Consider the following 18,294-nt stretch of genomic DNA (forward strand, 5'->3'; position numbering starts at 1 on the left):
GAAACAAACTACCATAGCTGAATTTAAAAGGTTGGTAGAGAATCAATTGGGCAGACATGAATGGTTCAAATTAAGCAACTGCCATCCTCTAGTCATTAAGAATTCAAGACTATAATGAATGAAACTCTCCTCTGATCCAATAATGGGTTAATCCTTTCTTAATATCAAATATCTTCCAGTAGAACTCAGCAGAGTTCTGGCTGTGAACAGTTTATGCCTTAACGTTTTGAGTGACAATACTGTACTTGAATACTTGAATTCCTGTCTCTTTTATGAATGAGTCATCACTAATCCTCCAATGAACTATTAATTATAATAAATATTGTCCAGATGTTATAATACTTTACTGGTGGATTAATAGGTTTCCCCCAAACCTTTTACCTTATGCTCTAATCATTTACAGGCATTTTGCGGATGAAAGCGTCAATGCTCTGGGAAGAACTAGAGAACTAACTGCCTTACAGAAAGCCAATGGGAGGAAACGTCTATAAATCTGAAAACAAGAACACATTTTAAAAGTTGTTTAAGAAAAAAAGAAAGAAAAGGAGATAAGAGGAAAAGTTCTAGTGCTAGAAATGAGATTAAATGTCTTCTTTTTATAGGATAAAAGTGAAGTGAGAATCTTTACCTATTTGTTTTAAAAGGTATACAATTTTGATAATGGGAAGGCCAACAGATTTTACAAAGACTGTGAAAAGCAAATTATCTGAGTGCGAATCACATTTACTAAATGAGACATAGAAAAGGTGCAGCAAAAATGGGCTCATGACTAATTTTCTCAAGTCTAGAATATTACTAACCTCCACCTAGACCGAAATCATGTGAAGCCAGAGGCCAGCTAGCTATATTCAGAAAGGCACTGTGTAGCCGTTTTGTATACCTGGACCCGGAGCGGCAAATAATCTTCACAGAGATCATCCCACAGCTCCTGCAGGTCTGAAAGCTCCAAGGGATAACTCACAGGTGTCTTGTAAAGGGGTTTCAAAGACCTGTTAAGGAAACCGGAACTAACTCCATCTGTCATGCTATGGCCAGCCTTGGCTCCAGGTGGGCTGGATTTCACTGGAATCGGAAGCCTGCTCCCTCGGGGGCTCTGGATGGGCTTATAATCAAGACCTTTAATCATGCTAAGAGCTAACTCCAGTTTGTGATTACACCCATGCTGCGGAGCCTGATCATCTGAACAACAGTCACACTTTCCAAGTTCCTTTGCACTTCTCTCAGTCTCCTCATCTTTCTGTTGTGGAGGGCTAGCCTGGACGCTTGCATCCAAAGATTCCACAGAGGAACCCGGCGTCTCTTCCTCCATGCTTTCTCCATCTGGGGGTACCTTTGTGCTTGCTAAGTCAGGTGGCCCAACCTCAGACAACGCTGGTTCTTCAGTGCAAATGCTGGTCGACCACCTGCTAGAAGGGCCACAGGAGATACTTCTGGCCACCTTTCGAGGTACCTTACAAATGGCTTCATAGTCAGAATCAGCAACCCGCAAAGCTGCACAACCACGGCATCTCCTGGGTCGGTTTCCAGGGCCTTCCGAACCATGGCAACTGTGTGGCTCCTGGATCTGATCCTCATTCTCCACCCAGCACTCAAACCCTGAATAGGCGAAGTCCTCCTGGAGCAGTGCAGAGTATCTCGCATCGGGTAAGACGGACATGTCAACCGTCCCATTCCCCGCCTTGACCTCCGGGCCAGAGTCATCGTTATTCTTCCGATACATACTGGCAATGCAGAACTTGAGGCGATCCTTCTCCAGTAGCAGCTTTTGCAAACGCTCAATAGAAAGCGCTTCGATCCGGGCAATAACCGTGTCGAATCGATAGATTCGATCAAGCATGAAAGCACACTTGCTGCAAGCGAACTCGGCTTTGCCATCGCGGGGAACATCCTTGCCCAGGACGTGCGAAAGCAGAACCTGGAGGTTGAGCTTGGACGCCGTGTGGAAGATCCAGCGCCGCTGGTTTCCACACAGCTCACGGGCACAGATCCTGCAAATCTCCTTCATCTTCCCTCCTAGCGGGTGCCAAGTTTCCTGAGGTGGCGGCGGCGGCCGCGGCGGCTACTGGATGACCACTCAATGGCTCTTCGCCGCGCTCTGTCTCCCGCCTCAGTGGTCTCCGGTCAGCATGGCACAGCCCAGTGGGGTCCCCACTCTGCAGGGGTGCACCCCTACCCCATGCGCCGGCTCCGGGTACCACAGCCGTCATCCCCGCCCCTTGGGCAGGGGGCGGGCGTGGAAACGTCTAAGAGGATGCTGAGTGACAGAGGCGCAGGCCGCGCTCCGACCCTGCCATGTCTCTCGCCAGCTGTCTCTCCCGCCAGCCGCCGCGTCCTCAATGTCCTACCCTTTCAACAGACTGGGCTCCCAGAGCAGCAGCGGCCAGCCGCGCAGACGCAAAGGCTAGGGGATTGAGGATCAGATTTCAAGATGGCGCCAGCTGCTCCGCGTCTGCGGCCTCCACAAGGCTCCTCTGGGAGCTGTAGTCCGGTCAGCGGGCTCCCGGTTCTACGCATGCGGGGTGGCCAGCGCGCCCCTCGCCCCAACTCCGGTTGCGCACCTGGCTCACTGGGAGTGCGGAGCAGAAAACACTACTGGCGCGGACCACAGCCAGCCGCTTTTATCTGCTAAAAGCTCACCTGAAAGGCGCACCAGTGCCCTCAAGGATCCCTCCGCCTGTGCTGGATGTCCCGAGGCTCCTCCTCGCGGGGAGGAGAAGGCCGAATCCCCTCCCCCTGGATCCTCGGACAGTGCCACGTCCTCCGGCTGCCGGCCGGGCAGCGCCGCTAGGTACCGCTGCGCGCCGCCGCCGCCTCCAGCCAGCAGCCCCACCTCTCCCGGCCTCGCCCCGCCTGGGTTCTAAGGCCCTCAGACTGCGAGGCGGGCGGGGGAAGACTTGGTAACGGAGGGGCGGGTGGGGAGGGGCCGTGCAACCCTTTCCTCGACTCTGAACCGGAATGTCCAGAAAAGAGTAGTGTTTCTCCCTTGATGTGGGTGGGGAAGGGTTAGCACCCTTGGGTGACTTTGCCCTACTTTAGGTAAAAAAGAGCACAGAGCAGTCACCTGAGAAAGCGTCCTGCAAATACAATGTGAATCTGGTTAACCAAGATCTTGAAGATAGTAAAAGGGAAATGGGCTTTTTCAAGGATGCAGCCAGCCGCGAGTAGATCACCGCCACTGAAGTCTCTTTCCCTCAGGTAGAGGGCATTCATTATTTTAGGGCAGGGGAGGGTAGACAAACACTAGCGCAAAAGACGGAGCTTCTTTCGGCAAGAGCTGGTGTGTCTGGGAATGCAGGTCGCGCCAGAAAGGACTGGGAACGTCACTGACTTCAGTGAGAACCCTGTCTTACTCAGCACTGTACAGTGGTAGGTCCTCCACCCTTGGGTCTAAAACTTGGATTGCACACAAAGAGGAGGGAAGCTACAGCCCTGACTAGGTGGGATGCAGGTACCTCCGGCCATTTTTTTTTTTTTTTTTTTTTTTTTTTGGAGTGCAGTGGCGCGATCTCGGCTCACTGCAACCTCCGCCTCCAGGGCTCACGCCATTCTCCTGCCTCAGCCTCCGGAGCAGCTGGGACTACAGGCGCCCGCCACCACGCCCGGCTAATTTTTCGTATTTTTTTAGTAGAGACGGGGTTTCACCGTTGTTGCCAGGATGGCCTTGATCTTCTGACCTCGTGATCCGCCCGCCTCAGCCTCCCAAAGTGCTGGGATTACAGACTTGAGCCACCGCGCCCTCCGGCCATTTTTAATAAGGAATTCTCGTCCTGGCTTGAGAGGCATTCAGACACGGAACAAGAGGAACAACCTCAGCAATCACTTGCAGTCCCCTAGAGCAGGACATTTCCCAGTTCTAATCATGTTAATATTTTTTTTTTTTTTTTTTTTTTTTTTTTTTTTTTTTTTTTTACTAACTTGACCTTGTAAGCTAAGGCCAGCAACGTCTAAGTTTTTCTGAACCTCGTTCCCAGGACAGAGCCCATCCTCCTAAACCTGAAGACATCCAAATGCCATCTATGAGAATTCATAATAAGCCCCCAAACTTCATATTGAAGACCAAATGAGATAATTTTGAGGAAATGCTTTAACCATGTTTAGCTCATTAAATAATGGCTATTATTATTTTAATATGAATTGGAATATTTTAAGTAACTTTAAAACATTATGGGGCTCTGCCTACATAAGATTGTATTGTTCTCTTAATCACCAAAGCAAAATCTTGTAGCTCTATTGTAAGAGAGAAAGACAGTACTTAGAGCTTTGGGCTTAGTAGGCGATATGATTTGAATATATGGCCCCACCAAATCTCATGTTGAATTGTAATCCCCAGTGTTGGAGGTGGGCCTGGTGGGAGGTGTTTGGGTCAGGGGGGCAGATCCCTCATGGGTTTGTGCTACCCTTGCAATAGTGAGTGAGTTTTTCTGAGATCTGGTCATTTAAAAGTATGTGGTGCCTCCACTGCACCATCTTGCTCCTGCTCTGGCCATGTGACTTGTTTACTCCCGTTCACCTTCCACCATGATTGTAACCTTCCTGAAGCCTCCCCAGAAGCCAAGCAGATACCAGCACCATGCTTCCTATAAAGCCTGCAGAACTGTGAGCCAATTAAACCTCTTTTCTTGATACATTACCTGGTCTCAAGTATTTATAGCAATGCAAGAATGGCCTAATATCATAGGCTGTAGAATTTTGCACATGTAGTTTCATCTACTGTGTATATTCTTACTCAAAAACCAAGAATATAAAAACGTTTCAAGTAAAACTACAGCTGCATTTTTGCCTGCCTCTAGGTATGTGAGTTTCAAAGTTGGAAGAAATTAAGCAACATGCTTTGGAATCTATAGTGATCTATGGAAAGGCAAAGAGTTTCTGGACTTACCCTGACTGATGGAAAGACAGACTGCCTGCCAGGACACTACCTTGCTGTACCCAGTCTTAAGTGTAATCAAGATCTCATTTTTTATTGTCAATGCAAGCCACATTTTCCTATTAGGAAAATGTGAATGAAACAAAGTGCTCTTCAAGAGCAAACCCTGAATTATACTTTGGGTTATTCTCTGTTCCTCAAAAGGATTTTGCATCTAACTGATAGTCTCCAAATTTTCATGACAGTATATAGATAGCTTGGTGTAGTCATACAGGTCAATACAAATGGAGAAAAGGCAATTTGCCATTGAAGAATATGTTTGCTATAAGTAAAGATCAATATACTAAGAAAACTATACATATCTAGACTTCCAAAAACAGATGGGAATAAACCACTCAGCAATCAGAAAATGTGAAGATGGCAGTCTGTTCACTTCCAGAGAAAATAGTTCAAAACTGTATGTCAAAGTTGATATAAGCTGTTGTACTAGAATTAGTCCCTATATAAGCATTTGGTATTATGAAATAAGGTGTTCCCAATGAAAAGATCACTGGTATATAGAAAATAAAAATTTAAAAATAAAACTTAGAAAAATTATGTGATAATAAATTTTGCACTTCTTGGTCCTTATCATTATTATCTTGTGGTCAAGAGTTTGCAGTTGAACTGGTTACCTGTGGTGGGGCTATGCAATGACATTTACTTTTTATTCTATCTACTGTGTATCATTTGAATTTTGGACAATGAATGTTTATTCAGGTATTTTAGATTTTATTTAATTTAGAAAATATTTTATAGTTAAAATAAGGGCTGCTAATTTAACACACTAATAAAGGGTCTAAGTGGTAAAACTTGAACCTAAAATAAGAATTTTTATACTGCATATGATAATATATAATGTAAGAAGATAACTTATATAAACAAAAGTTCAAAGGGGATCCACAAGTTATTAGTAATGGTTATGTCTAGAGAGTGGAATTATGGATATTTATTTTCTTTTTTCCTTATTTTCTATAATTTTTTACATTATGTATTACATATTTTACATAACTTACAGTAAGTACTTAACTGCTTTTGTGATAAGAAAAAAATATAATTGTTACTAAGAAAAAAGGTAGATGAAACACATTTTAGTGTATTCATACAATACAATACAGTACTAGCCAGCAATGAAAAAGAATGAACTCAGATACATGCAACATGGATACATCTCGAAAACATCTTAAGTGAAACAAGCCATATGCAAATGACTACATCCTGTGTGATTCCATTTATTTGAAGTCTGACAACAGGTCTACGGCCGTACTACCCTGAATGCACCTGATCACATCTGAAGTCTAAGAAACAGACTATAGAAAAAACAGATCTATAGTGATATAAGTCAGGAAGTGGTTGAACGGTGAGAGACAGGGTGAGAAGTGATTGCAAAGGGGCACAAAGAAATCTTCTGAGGTGATGAAGCTGTTCTGTATCTAGTTTTGGATGAAGATAACATAGGTGTGTAGAGTTGTTGAAGCTCATTGAATGGGGCACTTAGATCTGTGGATTGTATCCATATTAGTATATTTCAATAAAAAAGATTAAAGGGAGTAAATAAGTTAAAACTATGTATTACCCCAAAAATTTTAATTTGAGGGATTTCTTTGGTAGAAAGTCACCCCACTTTAAGAACAGTTTTGAAAATTAGGAAAATACTATAAAATATAGCCCAGAAGAAATTCTGTAAAAGACCCAATTGCAAATTAAAAACTTAAGCCTATCCATATGAGCTTTTTTTTTTATTTTTATTTTTTTAAGATGGAGCCTCACTCTGTCATCCAGGCTGGAGTGCAGTGGCGCAATCTCGGCTCACTGCAACCTCTGCCTCCCGGGTTCCACTGCGCCCCACCTTAGGATAATATTTTATATGCATGTGTACACCAAACACTTATGATTGAAGCAAGGCATGTTGTTAAGGTGAGACTTGGGGCTTCTGTAATGGTTTAGTATAAAATTATTACTTCTAAAACTTAGTGAAGGCACATAACAAAAAATTTGAGAATAAGCTTCATATTATGATTAAACAAATTATTAATTTTATATATCAACAGTTCACCCTGATCACTGATTGATAAATACATTTACAAGCACTTCTTTGCTTTATGGCCTAGGTTAAGTCACTTATATCTGGCTTTTAATTTCCTAATCTACAATGAAATATGTTGAATTTAAACGGCAGTTTTCAAACTTAAGCATGCATCAGAATCACCTGGAGGGCTTGTTAACATAAATTGTTGGGACCTACCCCCCTTGAGTTCCTGACACAACAATAAGGTCTGCGGTGGGGCCCAAGAATTTGCGTTCCTGTCAAGTTCCCAGATCATGTTGATGCTGCTATCTGGGAACCACACTTAGAAAACCACTGAAGGAGAACGATCCTAAGCTGTATCAGACAAAAGATCAGAACTTCTGCAGATAGAAAAGCACATCAATGAAGAACTACTAACAAAATCTATGTTGAATTTAGAGAACTGCATCCGCATTTGGAACAAGATTTATAAATATTACTGTGGTGTGGGGTCTTTTGCACTATCTCTGTTTTGACCTCTAAATGTTGCAGTCACCATAGTCACTTTTACACCCCTTGTGTGGCAACTGGGTGGTAGTGTTCTAAGACCTACTTCTGGGCTGAGAGGGAGTTTCCAAAAGAATTGGAGAGGTGGAAAATCCCCATGTCCCAAACCAGTTGTATTAGGTTTCACTGCCCTAGTTATGACACAGGAAATAACTATTCTAATTACTAAAAAACTATGCACCAAAAGAAAAATGTGATTCTGGCAGAGAAACTAAGGCAGATGAGAAAATGCAAGAATGTCAAAGTAAAGCCAGTTAGGCTTTGTGGTAACACACAGGCAGGTGCATGATTTCCCTGTGCTCCTTGAAAACCTTTAAGAAGTCAGAAACAATCATGCTTTCCATTAATTAACAACACAGCATTTTGAAATGCTTGTTTTAAAGCCAGGAGATTTCCAGTTCATCTGCAGATTATAGTAGTATGCTACTCAGCAAAATCCATCTAATAATAAACATTAGAGTCTTTCAAGTTATTAAATACCCATAGGTTGTTAAGTAAATTTTAAAGTATTTGTTAATCAATGAGCAAGAATGCAACATACTTTTTTTCTCTTTTCAGTGAGCTTTCAGTTTAGTTAAAAGGGAGAAAAGGTGCACGCTACAGTTAGAACAATTGACTGGTAAACTAAATGGTATTGAGTTCAATTTGGTGTGAGTAAAGAAAAAGTTGAGGTTAGTATGGGCTGGTATAGTTGAAGGGACAAGAGTGGCACTTGAGATGGGTATTAGGACGAAGGAGGCCAAGGAAGGGACTCCAGCAAAATAAAATAGCTTCCTTAAAAGCCACGAAACTTGGGTTAAAAGCAGTGCTAGCCTGTAGGTAGAGGGAGATGTTGGGGATTTTTGAATGACCAGGTTCATCCAGACATACATCTAATCCTCTATAGTTCATTCAAAGAACATGTATCAAGAGCCAAATGTAAGCCAGACACTAACTAGAATTTGGTTAATGTTTTGACAAAGGCAAAAGAACTTGGACTTAATGTTACGGACTTAAGCAGAGAATGACATGATGAAAACCTTTTTTTAGGAAGATTACCCAGGCAACAGGATGGATTACACTTTCAAGGAGAACTTTGGGATGGTTACAGGAAGATCTGCTAAAAAGACCCTACAGTTATTCATGTGTGAGGTAATAAAGATCTGGCATAGAAATGGAAAGAAAGTGGTAAATATGAGAATCACCTTGAAGAAATGAACAGCAGGACTTGATGGTGTATATGCAGAGGACAAAAGAAAAGAAAGGTTTATGATGGAGAAAATGGTTTGGAGTCTGGAAGACTGGTAGAAAGTAGCATAAATAAACAGAAATGTAGGAGTTGGAGCATCTGTTTGCAAAAAAATAACACTTATTTGGGATATGCTGAGGTGAGTGAGACAACTAAGTGGAATACTAAGTGGAGGAGTTGCACAGTCAAAGCACAGGTGGGAGGGGGAAGTTTCAAGAATGATAGGGATGGTTAACATTGTCAAAATCTAGAGAGAAATTAACAGGACAGATAAGGTGAGGCATAACATTTCCTAATATGACTGGGTGCAACTGGGTAGACTTGTAAACCAAGTGGATTTGAAAACATCAGAGTAGACCTTTACTTCCCAGAATCCTTCCCTGTCAAGCCAAAAGCTAACTTCTTTTCTATCCTTTTTCTGAACATCTCTAGCGTGTGTATCTTGCTTCACATTTTCACTGCACTTTCCATTTCAGGTTCTTGAAACCTGATACCTGAATTGTATCACACAGCCTTAGAAGCTTACCACTATAATTATCGTGCACGTTATTTGCAGAACATTCACAGTAAAGATCCATCATTGTCCACTACCTGTAGGTTGACATTTTGTTATCTCTACAAAAAGATCCTAACCTACTTCCCTTCCAGCTTCATCTCGTACTTCTTCCCTAGGCAGATGGTGAGAGGGTAAATGTTTGGATATAAATTTGTTTTGTTACCTGTGTAATGTATCTCTGCCTCCCTCTTTTCTTTTTTTCCTTCTTTTTTTTTTTTTTTTGTGTGTGTGTGAGACAGTTTCACTCTTGTTGCCCAGGCTGGAGTACAATGGCGCGATCTCGACTCACCGCAACCTCCACCTCCCAGGTTTAAGCGATTCTCCTGCCTCAGCCTTCCTGAGTAGCTGGGATTACATGCATGCACCACCACACCCAGTTAATTTTGTATTTTTAGTAGAGACAGGGTTTCTCCATGTTGGTCAGGCTGGTCTTGAACTCCAGACCTCAGATGATCTGCCCACCTCGGCCTCCCAAAGTGCTGGGATTACAGGCATGAGCCACTGCGCCTGGCCCTCTCCTTCCCTCCTTCTAATCTGATGATCAAGCCCTTAGCATTTCCTTGACTCCGGAATTTTTGCAGAGCAAAGAGCAGAGGATGTTTGAAGCCAAGTGCATTTCTAGACTTTCCTGAAATTTTAAGCCCATTGAGAAGATTGAGCCAGATGTCCCATTGGTGAAGAGAGGAGAGAGAAAAGTTTCTGAAGTCAACGAAGAGGAGAGAGTGACATTTCACCCAGATGGAAAGAGACTGGAGGTCAAAGAGTAACAACTACCCACCTCCATTCCATATCAGTGCCCTGGAGAAGCAGCAGGACCTCAGAGAGGGAAGTAATGGGGTGACTTGGAGAGGCTGCACTTTTCAGCAGGGGATTCTGGCTCCATAAAAGGTTCAATATAACAAGCTTCTAGGGTTGGCAAACCCTGCTTACTGAGGCAGGGATGCTTTAGTGGGAGATCGATGATCAGAGTAGTCTCCTTGGTGCTTTGGCACCTGGTGAAACCTACGGACCTTTAACTAGCTGAGAAAGTAGGGATAGGAGGAAATACCAAACGTATGAAATTGGATTTCTCACCATCCTGACTCAGACAGGGACTTTAAATTGATGACTACCTTAGATTTATGAACTAAGAGTCATACGCTGTGTACCTTTTGTTCATTGGTGCTCAGTCCTAGACCCTTTTCACCTGTCTGTTCTCTTCTGGTGTCATCTCATCCTTTCCCATCTCTATACTGGTGGCTTCCAATTTATATTTTTATTGTAGAATTCTCCTCTGAGTGCCACTCTCAAATACCAGGTTACCTATTTGATATCTGCATGTGGATGTGTCATAGACATCTCAAAATTACCGTAGGAAAGACTGATCTCCTGATTGTTGTCTTCCCCTTGTTTAAAGTGCCTCCCTTTCCTCCTAGTACTTTATATGAGGAGTCAGAAAACTATGGACTGTGGACCAAATCCAGCCCCCACCTGTTTTTGCAAATAGAGTTTTGTCAGAACACAGCCATGTTCATTCGTATGTGTTGTGTATGGCTGTTTTTATGCAACAATGGCAGAAACTTTACAGCCTGCGCAGCTTATTTACTATCTGGCCCTATACAGAAAAAGTCTGCCAATCCCTGCTCTTTGCGAATTTCTTCAATGTACTTACACAATTTGAAGTTATATATTTGTTTGATTATTTGGTTATTTATCTGTCTCCTTCTTTAGAAGGTAATTCTCTAGTACCTAACAGCACCATTATCCTAGTCATGGTAAGCACTCAATAGTCATTGACTAGAATGTATGAATGAGAAAATGAACTATTATATACTAAGATTTTATTTTGGTTTTTTGCCTTGGCACAAAATTTTCATCCTTCCTTACCCTCTAATGACTTCATGTCTTTTTTGTTGTTGTTTTGTTTCAAGATGGAGTCTTGCTCTGTTGCCCAGGCTGGAGTGCCAGTGGCACTATCTTGGCTCACGACAACCTCCACCTCCCAGGTTCAAGCAATTCTTCTGCCTCAGCCTCCCGAGTAGCTGAGATTACAGGCACGTGTCACCACACCTGGCTAATTTTTGTATTCTTAGTAGAGACAGGGTTTCACCATGTTGGCCAGGCTGGTCTCAAACTCTTGACCTCATGATCCACCTACCTCGACCTCCCAAAGTGCTGGGATTACAGGTGTGAGCCACCATGCCTGGCCCTAATGACTTCATATCTTAAGTAATAGAGTTCCAAAATAATAAGTCCCCTCAACTTCTTTGCCCTCTACTCTATCCTCCTTTCAGATTAATCTTTCTAAAGCAGAGCTCAGATATCACTCTCCTTCAAAGAAACCTGGAGACCCAATGACTTCCCCATTAATCATAAACTTCTTTACCTGCCTCTTAAAGTTCTCTGAATCTGGCTCCACTCCATTTTTCTGTCCCCCTATATTCTATTCCTGCTACTATTTCTCTACCCTGAAGTTCCCTACCTCTATACTTCATACACTTGGAATATTCTATCACTACCACCTCCAACTGTCACAATCCTATCCACCCGTCAAGTATTTCCTTCAAGCTGCCTTTCTAAGTACCACCAAAAGACATCTTTATCTTCTTCCATCTTCCAGAATACTTTTTGTACATACAGTAATTTGTGTGTCATTTCTCCATCCTGCCTTCTCCCCATTAACTGGTAAGCTACTTAAGAAAAGGAACCACAGCTTTCTCATCTTGGTATCTGCTATGGTTTGAATGTTTGTATTCCCCTCCAAATTCATATGTTGAAATCCTAACCCCCAGCATAATGGTATTAGGAGGTGGGGGCTTTGGGAGAGATTAGTGTCCTTATAAAAAGAGACCTCAGAGAGTTAGCTAGTCCCTTCCACCATGTGAAGACACAACAGGAAATCCATAAACCAGAAAGTGGGCCCTCACCAGACACTGAAAATGCCAGTGGCCTGATCTTGGACTTCCCAGCCTCCAGAACTGTGAGAAATGAATTTCTATTGTTTATAAGCCACTCAGTCTATGGTATTTTGTTATAGCAGCCTGAGTGGACTAAGACTGCTTCTGAAGTATTGGGAACAGTATCTTTCTAGATCTCAATAAATAATCATTGAATGAATGAATAAAGCAATGCCTTTCATTTTCATCTCTACTTAGTAAAATCCTACTCATTTCTCAGAGACCAAAATCTTTGCTTCTGAGCCCAGTCCATGATGATTTTTCCTTTCTGTACTGCCTTGTATTTTTTTCATCAGTGACTTTCTCCTATTGTAATCTCTAGAAGGCAGAGACTAAATCCTATACATTTCTGTGTTCTTCTTCCTTCACCTAACAGTACATTGTGCATTACAAGTGCTCAATAAATATTTATCATTAAGTTGTAAAGCAGCTGCCTATTTTTCCACTTCCTTTGCTGCTCAAAAGGATTAGAGCAATGATTGTTTTAGCTGATAAGGCCTGCTTCGGAGACACATTATTAATGAAGGTTGTCTGGGAGACAATAATGTTGAATGGGGATTTGTAAATGAGTCTCCAGCTTCAACATTCATCAGCGAAAGAAGGTGATACTGAAAAGCTACTCTAAAAAAATCTCCTTATATGAAGTTGTCCGGAGCTGCCTAATCCCTGCAAGGTTTTCAGTCTCTGCCTTGAGCATTTAGAGCACATTCTTGCCTTAACCTCCAAGCAGATCTCTCCATGGTAACGCAGGAATGTTTGCTATTTTAGGAAATATGCCTCACTGCATGCAGTACTATTTACATTAAGTTCCAAACAAGGCATAAATGCAACAGCTTGACTGTGCTAATTTGTGTGAGTGGGAAGGTCTCACTTACTTAATGTGGGCCTCTCCCTAATTGTGTTATCCTGTTTCATTTTATAAGCCAACCACAGTGAGATTACATGTTAATAAATTTTGCTTATCTTATACTGAAGGAGAAATGCAGACAGAAAAAAGGCAACAAACAAAACAAGAATTCCTCCAGACCTCCCTTTGCAAGGGCATCATTTTTTCTGACTTCACACCCTCCAGGTCTGGTTTCATTTAAAACCTTCATTGAGATGAAGCTTCTAACATTCTGTAGAAGGAAATAATATCAATAACTGAAACAATTGCTAGCTTTTCCCTGCAACTGTGTAGATACCTTTACTGAGGAAGAGAAAAATGCTTTGTAAACTTTATTAGACTTTCTGACTCCCTAGTGAAAAAGATGTGGACAAGATGTCACAGCCTCACATCAAAAAGCTCCACAACACTCTGATCACACATACGATTGATCTGAATGGACATCAAGAAGGATTGGAAGGAAATATGGAATGATGTCAATCAATGGCATGTCTAGTTGGTGGTACTTTCTTTGTTTTGTAAGAATTATAGATGTTCATAAATATTGTGCATTCCCACTAAAATGAATGTTGTAGAATGTTTTGGTAGAATGGAAAAGGAAAACAGCTAAAAAGACTGTAAGATCAATTAAATAAAATAATCTTTAACTCTGAATGAACTTCCTGTACTCAGATATTATAGTGAGTATATTATACTCATTATACTCCAGACTTTCATACTGGGATCACATGAGAAATAGTTATCTATGGGATGTGGGGTCAATGAGTGTTCTTCACCTGGACAATTCAGACCTAGAAGTGCAAGATCTGTGAGCTCTTCTTTCTTCTAGGGCCCAGCTGTTTGTGGTATTCTCAATTGTGAAGTGTAGGTGGAATTAAAGGACATGAATAAGTCTTTAGAACTCAAGCTCCTCCATCCTCCAGCTGAATCATTGAGGGACTCCAGGGATGGCTTCTCTGGAGTTGAGGAGATTCTTTAGCCTCTGAAGAATAGGCCCAGAGCTTAGAAATTGAACTTTTGCCTTCCACATTGTAAGGGTCTTTCTTCTGTGGTGACAGTTGGCATGGCAGACAAGGTTTGAGTAGAATACAGTGAAACTCTAACTGTTACAGCAGAAGTATACTGTTAGCAGACAAGGATTAACACCCACAACATAGGCTCCAAGAGTCACAAATAGCAAGGTTCATCATACATTACCTGTGCAGAGGGCAGAGACAAAGTGCTTTGTAATTGGTTTTATAATATTCTTTCCCCCAACCAATTCAAAGAACAGACTTGACAAAGCAGTTCATGGCTGTGCCAGATTATGATTTGCTCTCTCAACAGGTGACATCAATTATCTGCTCTTCAAACAATCCCCAGTCTCCACGACAACTAGGATTGCCTTTCTAAATGCAAATCATATGCTTTTATTCCCTTGCTTTTTTTTTTTTTTTCTGGTGCCTACAACATGAAGCCCTTAGCCCAACATTTATGGTACTTTCCAGCTATATATTTTATCATTCTCCAATACTTATTTTTGGTAACATCGATTACTCCCAATTCCAATTCCTTAGTTGTGTTCCACATCACTGTATATATTGCTCCATTTCCTATTTTCTACCTGGTGTATCCAGTCTTTAAGGCCCAACAGAAGGGTGACCTCCAGGTGAGTTACTCCTTGGAGTCTTTCATTGGACTATAAACCTTTGGAAGGCTAGGACTCCCTATACCAGTGGTACTCACTGAGCAACTGTCTCATCTCCTAGAGAGCATTTTGAAAATTTATGGGGGTGTTTCTTGTTTTTGATGTTGTCACAATGATAAGTGAGGCAAGGGATGTTACAGGACAAAGTATTGTCCCAAATTCCAAATGACTTTTGGAATTTGAATGTTCCATTGGTTGATGATAAAACTGTTTACAATCATCTGAACCTAAACTTAATTCTTCTGTATATAGGAGCACGATGTTAATTTACACTAAATTTTTCCGTGAATTAAACTACTATGTAAATTGAGGGAAAACACTACCAGTCCTTGGGCCCAATTTTTTTTTTTTCCGTAAGACGTAGACCCAAAGGGAGAAACAAGGAAATATGCTATGGGAGGCTTTCTATTCTCCACACTTGAGAGGACCAACTATCAGAGGCCTCCTGTGGCAGAGGTTTCCAACCTGGGTATTCCAGCACAGTGTACCTCAGCATGGTCCACCATTGTGCAAAGATGCTGATCCCCTCACCTCTCAGGGTGGCGCATGGGTCCTGAGGGGGCCATGAGCAATTGCCTCAAACCGTGAGCAGCCATGGTCACTTATTTCAGAATACCATAGATGTACATATTTCCTATGAAAATGAATTTTCTATGAAAAAGGGTAGGAAACACAGTCTTATAGAACAAACAGCACAATGTATCAGGTTTCTAAATGTACACCATATTGGGTAATAACAATAACAATAAATTTTTATTAGGCAATGTTAAAAAAGCGTATCAATTTAGTACAGTTTATGTGATTTGATGCATTTCTTCTGCCCAATGGTCATGCAATATTATCCCCTGGATGCTGTACTTATTCTTGTTCTAAGCATCCTTGTAGAATAGAATATAAATAATTTAGTCTCTTTGAAATTAGAAGCTTTGGTTCTTTAAGTCTTCTGAAAACTGGTACCAAACCAATTCCTTAATTAGCATTGAAAATACTGAACTAAATATATTGATTTCAGTGCTTACCAAAGATGATGAAAATATGTATATGTACAAAATATTTTAGTATTTATGCGCCTGTAAATAAAAAAGGAGCAATAAAAGTGATTTCATTTCAGAAGGTGAACATTTTGAAAGAAATAATATTTGTGTAAATTCTGAACTAAAATAGAATGAAATAAAATTCTGAAATAAGATAAAAATAGAATGTTAGCATTATAGGAAACTAGAGAGATTATTTGAGGTAATCTTCCCATTTTATGTATATGGAAGCTGAGAAGTGACATATTCATAGTCATACAGCTAATAAATAATCAGGATGGAAATTCAATTCTTCTTATTCTCAGTTGAGCTTTTTTAAATTAAATGTATTATGAAATATTTTCGGCCAGGCATGGTGGCTCATGCCTGTAATCCCAGCACTTTGGGAGGCCAAGATGGACGGATCACAAGGTCAGGAGATCGAGACCAACCTGGCTAACACAATGAAACCCTGTCTCTACTAAATTAACAAAAAATCAGCCAGGCATGGTGGTGGGTGCCTGTAGTCCCAGCTACTTGGGAGGCTGAGGCAGGAAAATGGCGTGAACCTGGGAGGCAGAGGTTGCAGTGAACCGAGATCGCGCCACTGCACTCCAGCCTGGGCAACAGAGTGAGACTCTGTCTCAAAAAAAAAAAAAGAAAGAAATATTTTCCATAGTCCCTTAAGAAAATTTCCATATATTTCAATATGTATCTTGCAAAAAGCCTATGAACTTCAATTTGTATTCATACTTGTAAAATTATGTGCACACACATCATTTCTTGAGTTTGTTAACCAGAGCTTTCCAACCAAAATGAAGCTGCAGTCTAAGAAGTTTGCAATTGTGGCCAAGACAGTGATTTTTTTTCTGCCCTCATAGTGGCCTAAGCACCCAAATTGGCCACCTCCAAGTGAGAAGCTTCATCCGTTTACCTCCATACCTTACAAATATTACCATTTGGTATATATGCCATGAAATGGAAAGGTTGGGAAGCAATGGTTTAAACTAATTCCCATCATTGCTCTTTTATCTTGACCCCAACCTTTCCATTAAAACCACATTATGGCCAGGTGCGGTGGCTCACGCCTGTAATCCCAGTACTTTGGGAGGCCGACGCGGGCAGATCACCTGGGGTCAGGAGTGCGAGACCAGCCTGGCCAGCATGGTGAAACCCCATCTCTACTAAAAATACAAATATTAGCTGGGTGTGGTAGCATGCGCCTGTAATCCCAGCTACTCAGGAGGCTGAGGCAGAAGAATCTCTTGAACCTGGGAGGCAGAGGTTGCAGTGAGCTGAGATCGTGCCACTGCACTCCAGCCTGGGCAACAGAGTGAGACTCCGTCTCAAAAAAAAAAAAAAAAAATTTGGAGGCAAATTTCTATCTTTGTGTGATACACTTGTACAGAAATAGTAATCACCATTTCATCTAGTACCCAGCACATTTTCAAGGACCTGCAAGGTTCATACTCTAATATATACAAACAGAGAATATGCCTAGCTCATAGATGATTAGTAACTGTTTATTTGAACCCACAGTCTGTATACTTCAGCACAGTATTTTACAACTTAACCCTCAAAAAAAAACCCTAAAACATTGTATGTTCTATATAATTATAAATCATTTGATGCGGCTGGCAAATTCTAAGGTGGTCCCTATAATTCTCACCCACTGGCCATCACATCTTTGTGTAATTCTCACCCCTTGAAGATGGGCAAAACCTGTAACTTCTAACCAGGATGGCAAAGGTGATGGAATGTCACTGCATAGTTATGCCATGTTACATGGGAAAAGTAAAGAGGTCATATAGATGTAATTAAGGCTTCTAATCAGTTGATTTTAAGTTAACGAAAAGGGAGACTATGCTGGTGGGCCTGACCTAATGAGCCCCCTGAAAGAGGGTCTAGAAGTGAGAAAAGTAACAGACTCTTTCTGCTGCTGGCTATGAAGAGGGAAGCTGCCATAACTTCTACAACCACACAGCAGTAAATCCTTCCAACAGCCTGAAGGAGCTTAGAAGTCGATCCTTCCCTAGGTGTGCCTCCAGATGAGAAAAGAGCCCAGTCTACACCTTGATTTCACACTTATGAGACTCCAAACAGAGATCCCAGCTAAGCCATATCTGGACTCTTGACTCACGGAAACTGTGAGATAACAAAAATAAGGTGTTTTAAACTGCTAAGTTTGCAGTAATCTGTTACAAAGCAATAGATAACAAATACACATAGATATTAAAAAGTAGGGCTTATGAAAGCATGAAGCAAATGCCTCTGGATGTACTGATCAAGACTTACCTGCACTTCCATGCTAGTTGGCTCCTCCAACAGATGTAGCAATTGTTGTTTCTCCTGATATAGCTGTTCTACAAGCCTCTCCTGGGCAGCCAGGCTCTGATTCAGTTCTTCGATTCTCCTGAAGCAAAGGAAAAGTAAGGACAATAATTATGATCATGATACTATTATTACGTTATTTTTTCAGCACATTCCAAAGATAGCATGGTCTAGTA

At 41.5% G+C, this 18,294-nt stretch overlaps 1 protein-coding gene across 2 annotated transcripts in view; it reads right to left on the reverse strand.

Annotated features, from left to right (window-relative positions):
- PDE4DIP (phosphodiesterase 4D interacting protein) overlaps positions 1–18,294 on the reverse strand; it is a 220,591-nt gene that overhangs the window by 78,740 nt on the left and 123,557 nt on the right. The window contains exon 5 of one of the 2 annotated variants that reach the window (XM_026456724.1): positions 18,083–18,200. In XM_026456724.1, the coding sequence (XP_026312509.1) occupies positions 18,083–18,200 (118 nt within the window). Of the gene's footprint in view, positions 1–880; positions 2,082–18,082; positions 18,201–18,294 lie in introns of those variants that run through there. The other variant, XM_023222705.3, reaches the window with a different exon arrangement.

This window comes from Piliocolobus tephrosceles, chromosome 1 (genome assembly GCF_002776525.5).
Source record: "Piliocolobus tephrosceles isolate RC106 chromosome 1, ASM277652v3, whole genome shotgun sequence".
Lineage (NCBI taxonomy): Eukaryota > Metazoa > Chordata > Mammalia > Primates > Cercopithecidae > Piliocolobus > Piliocolobus tephrosceles.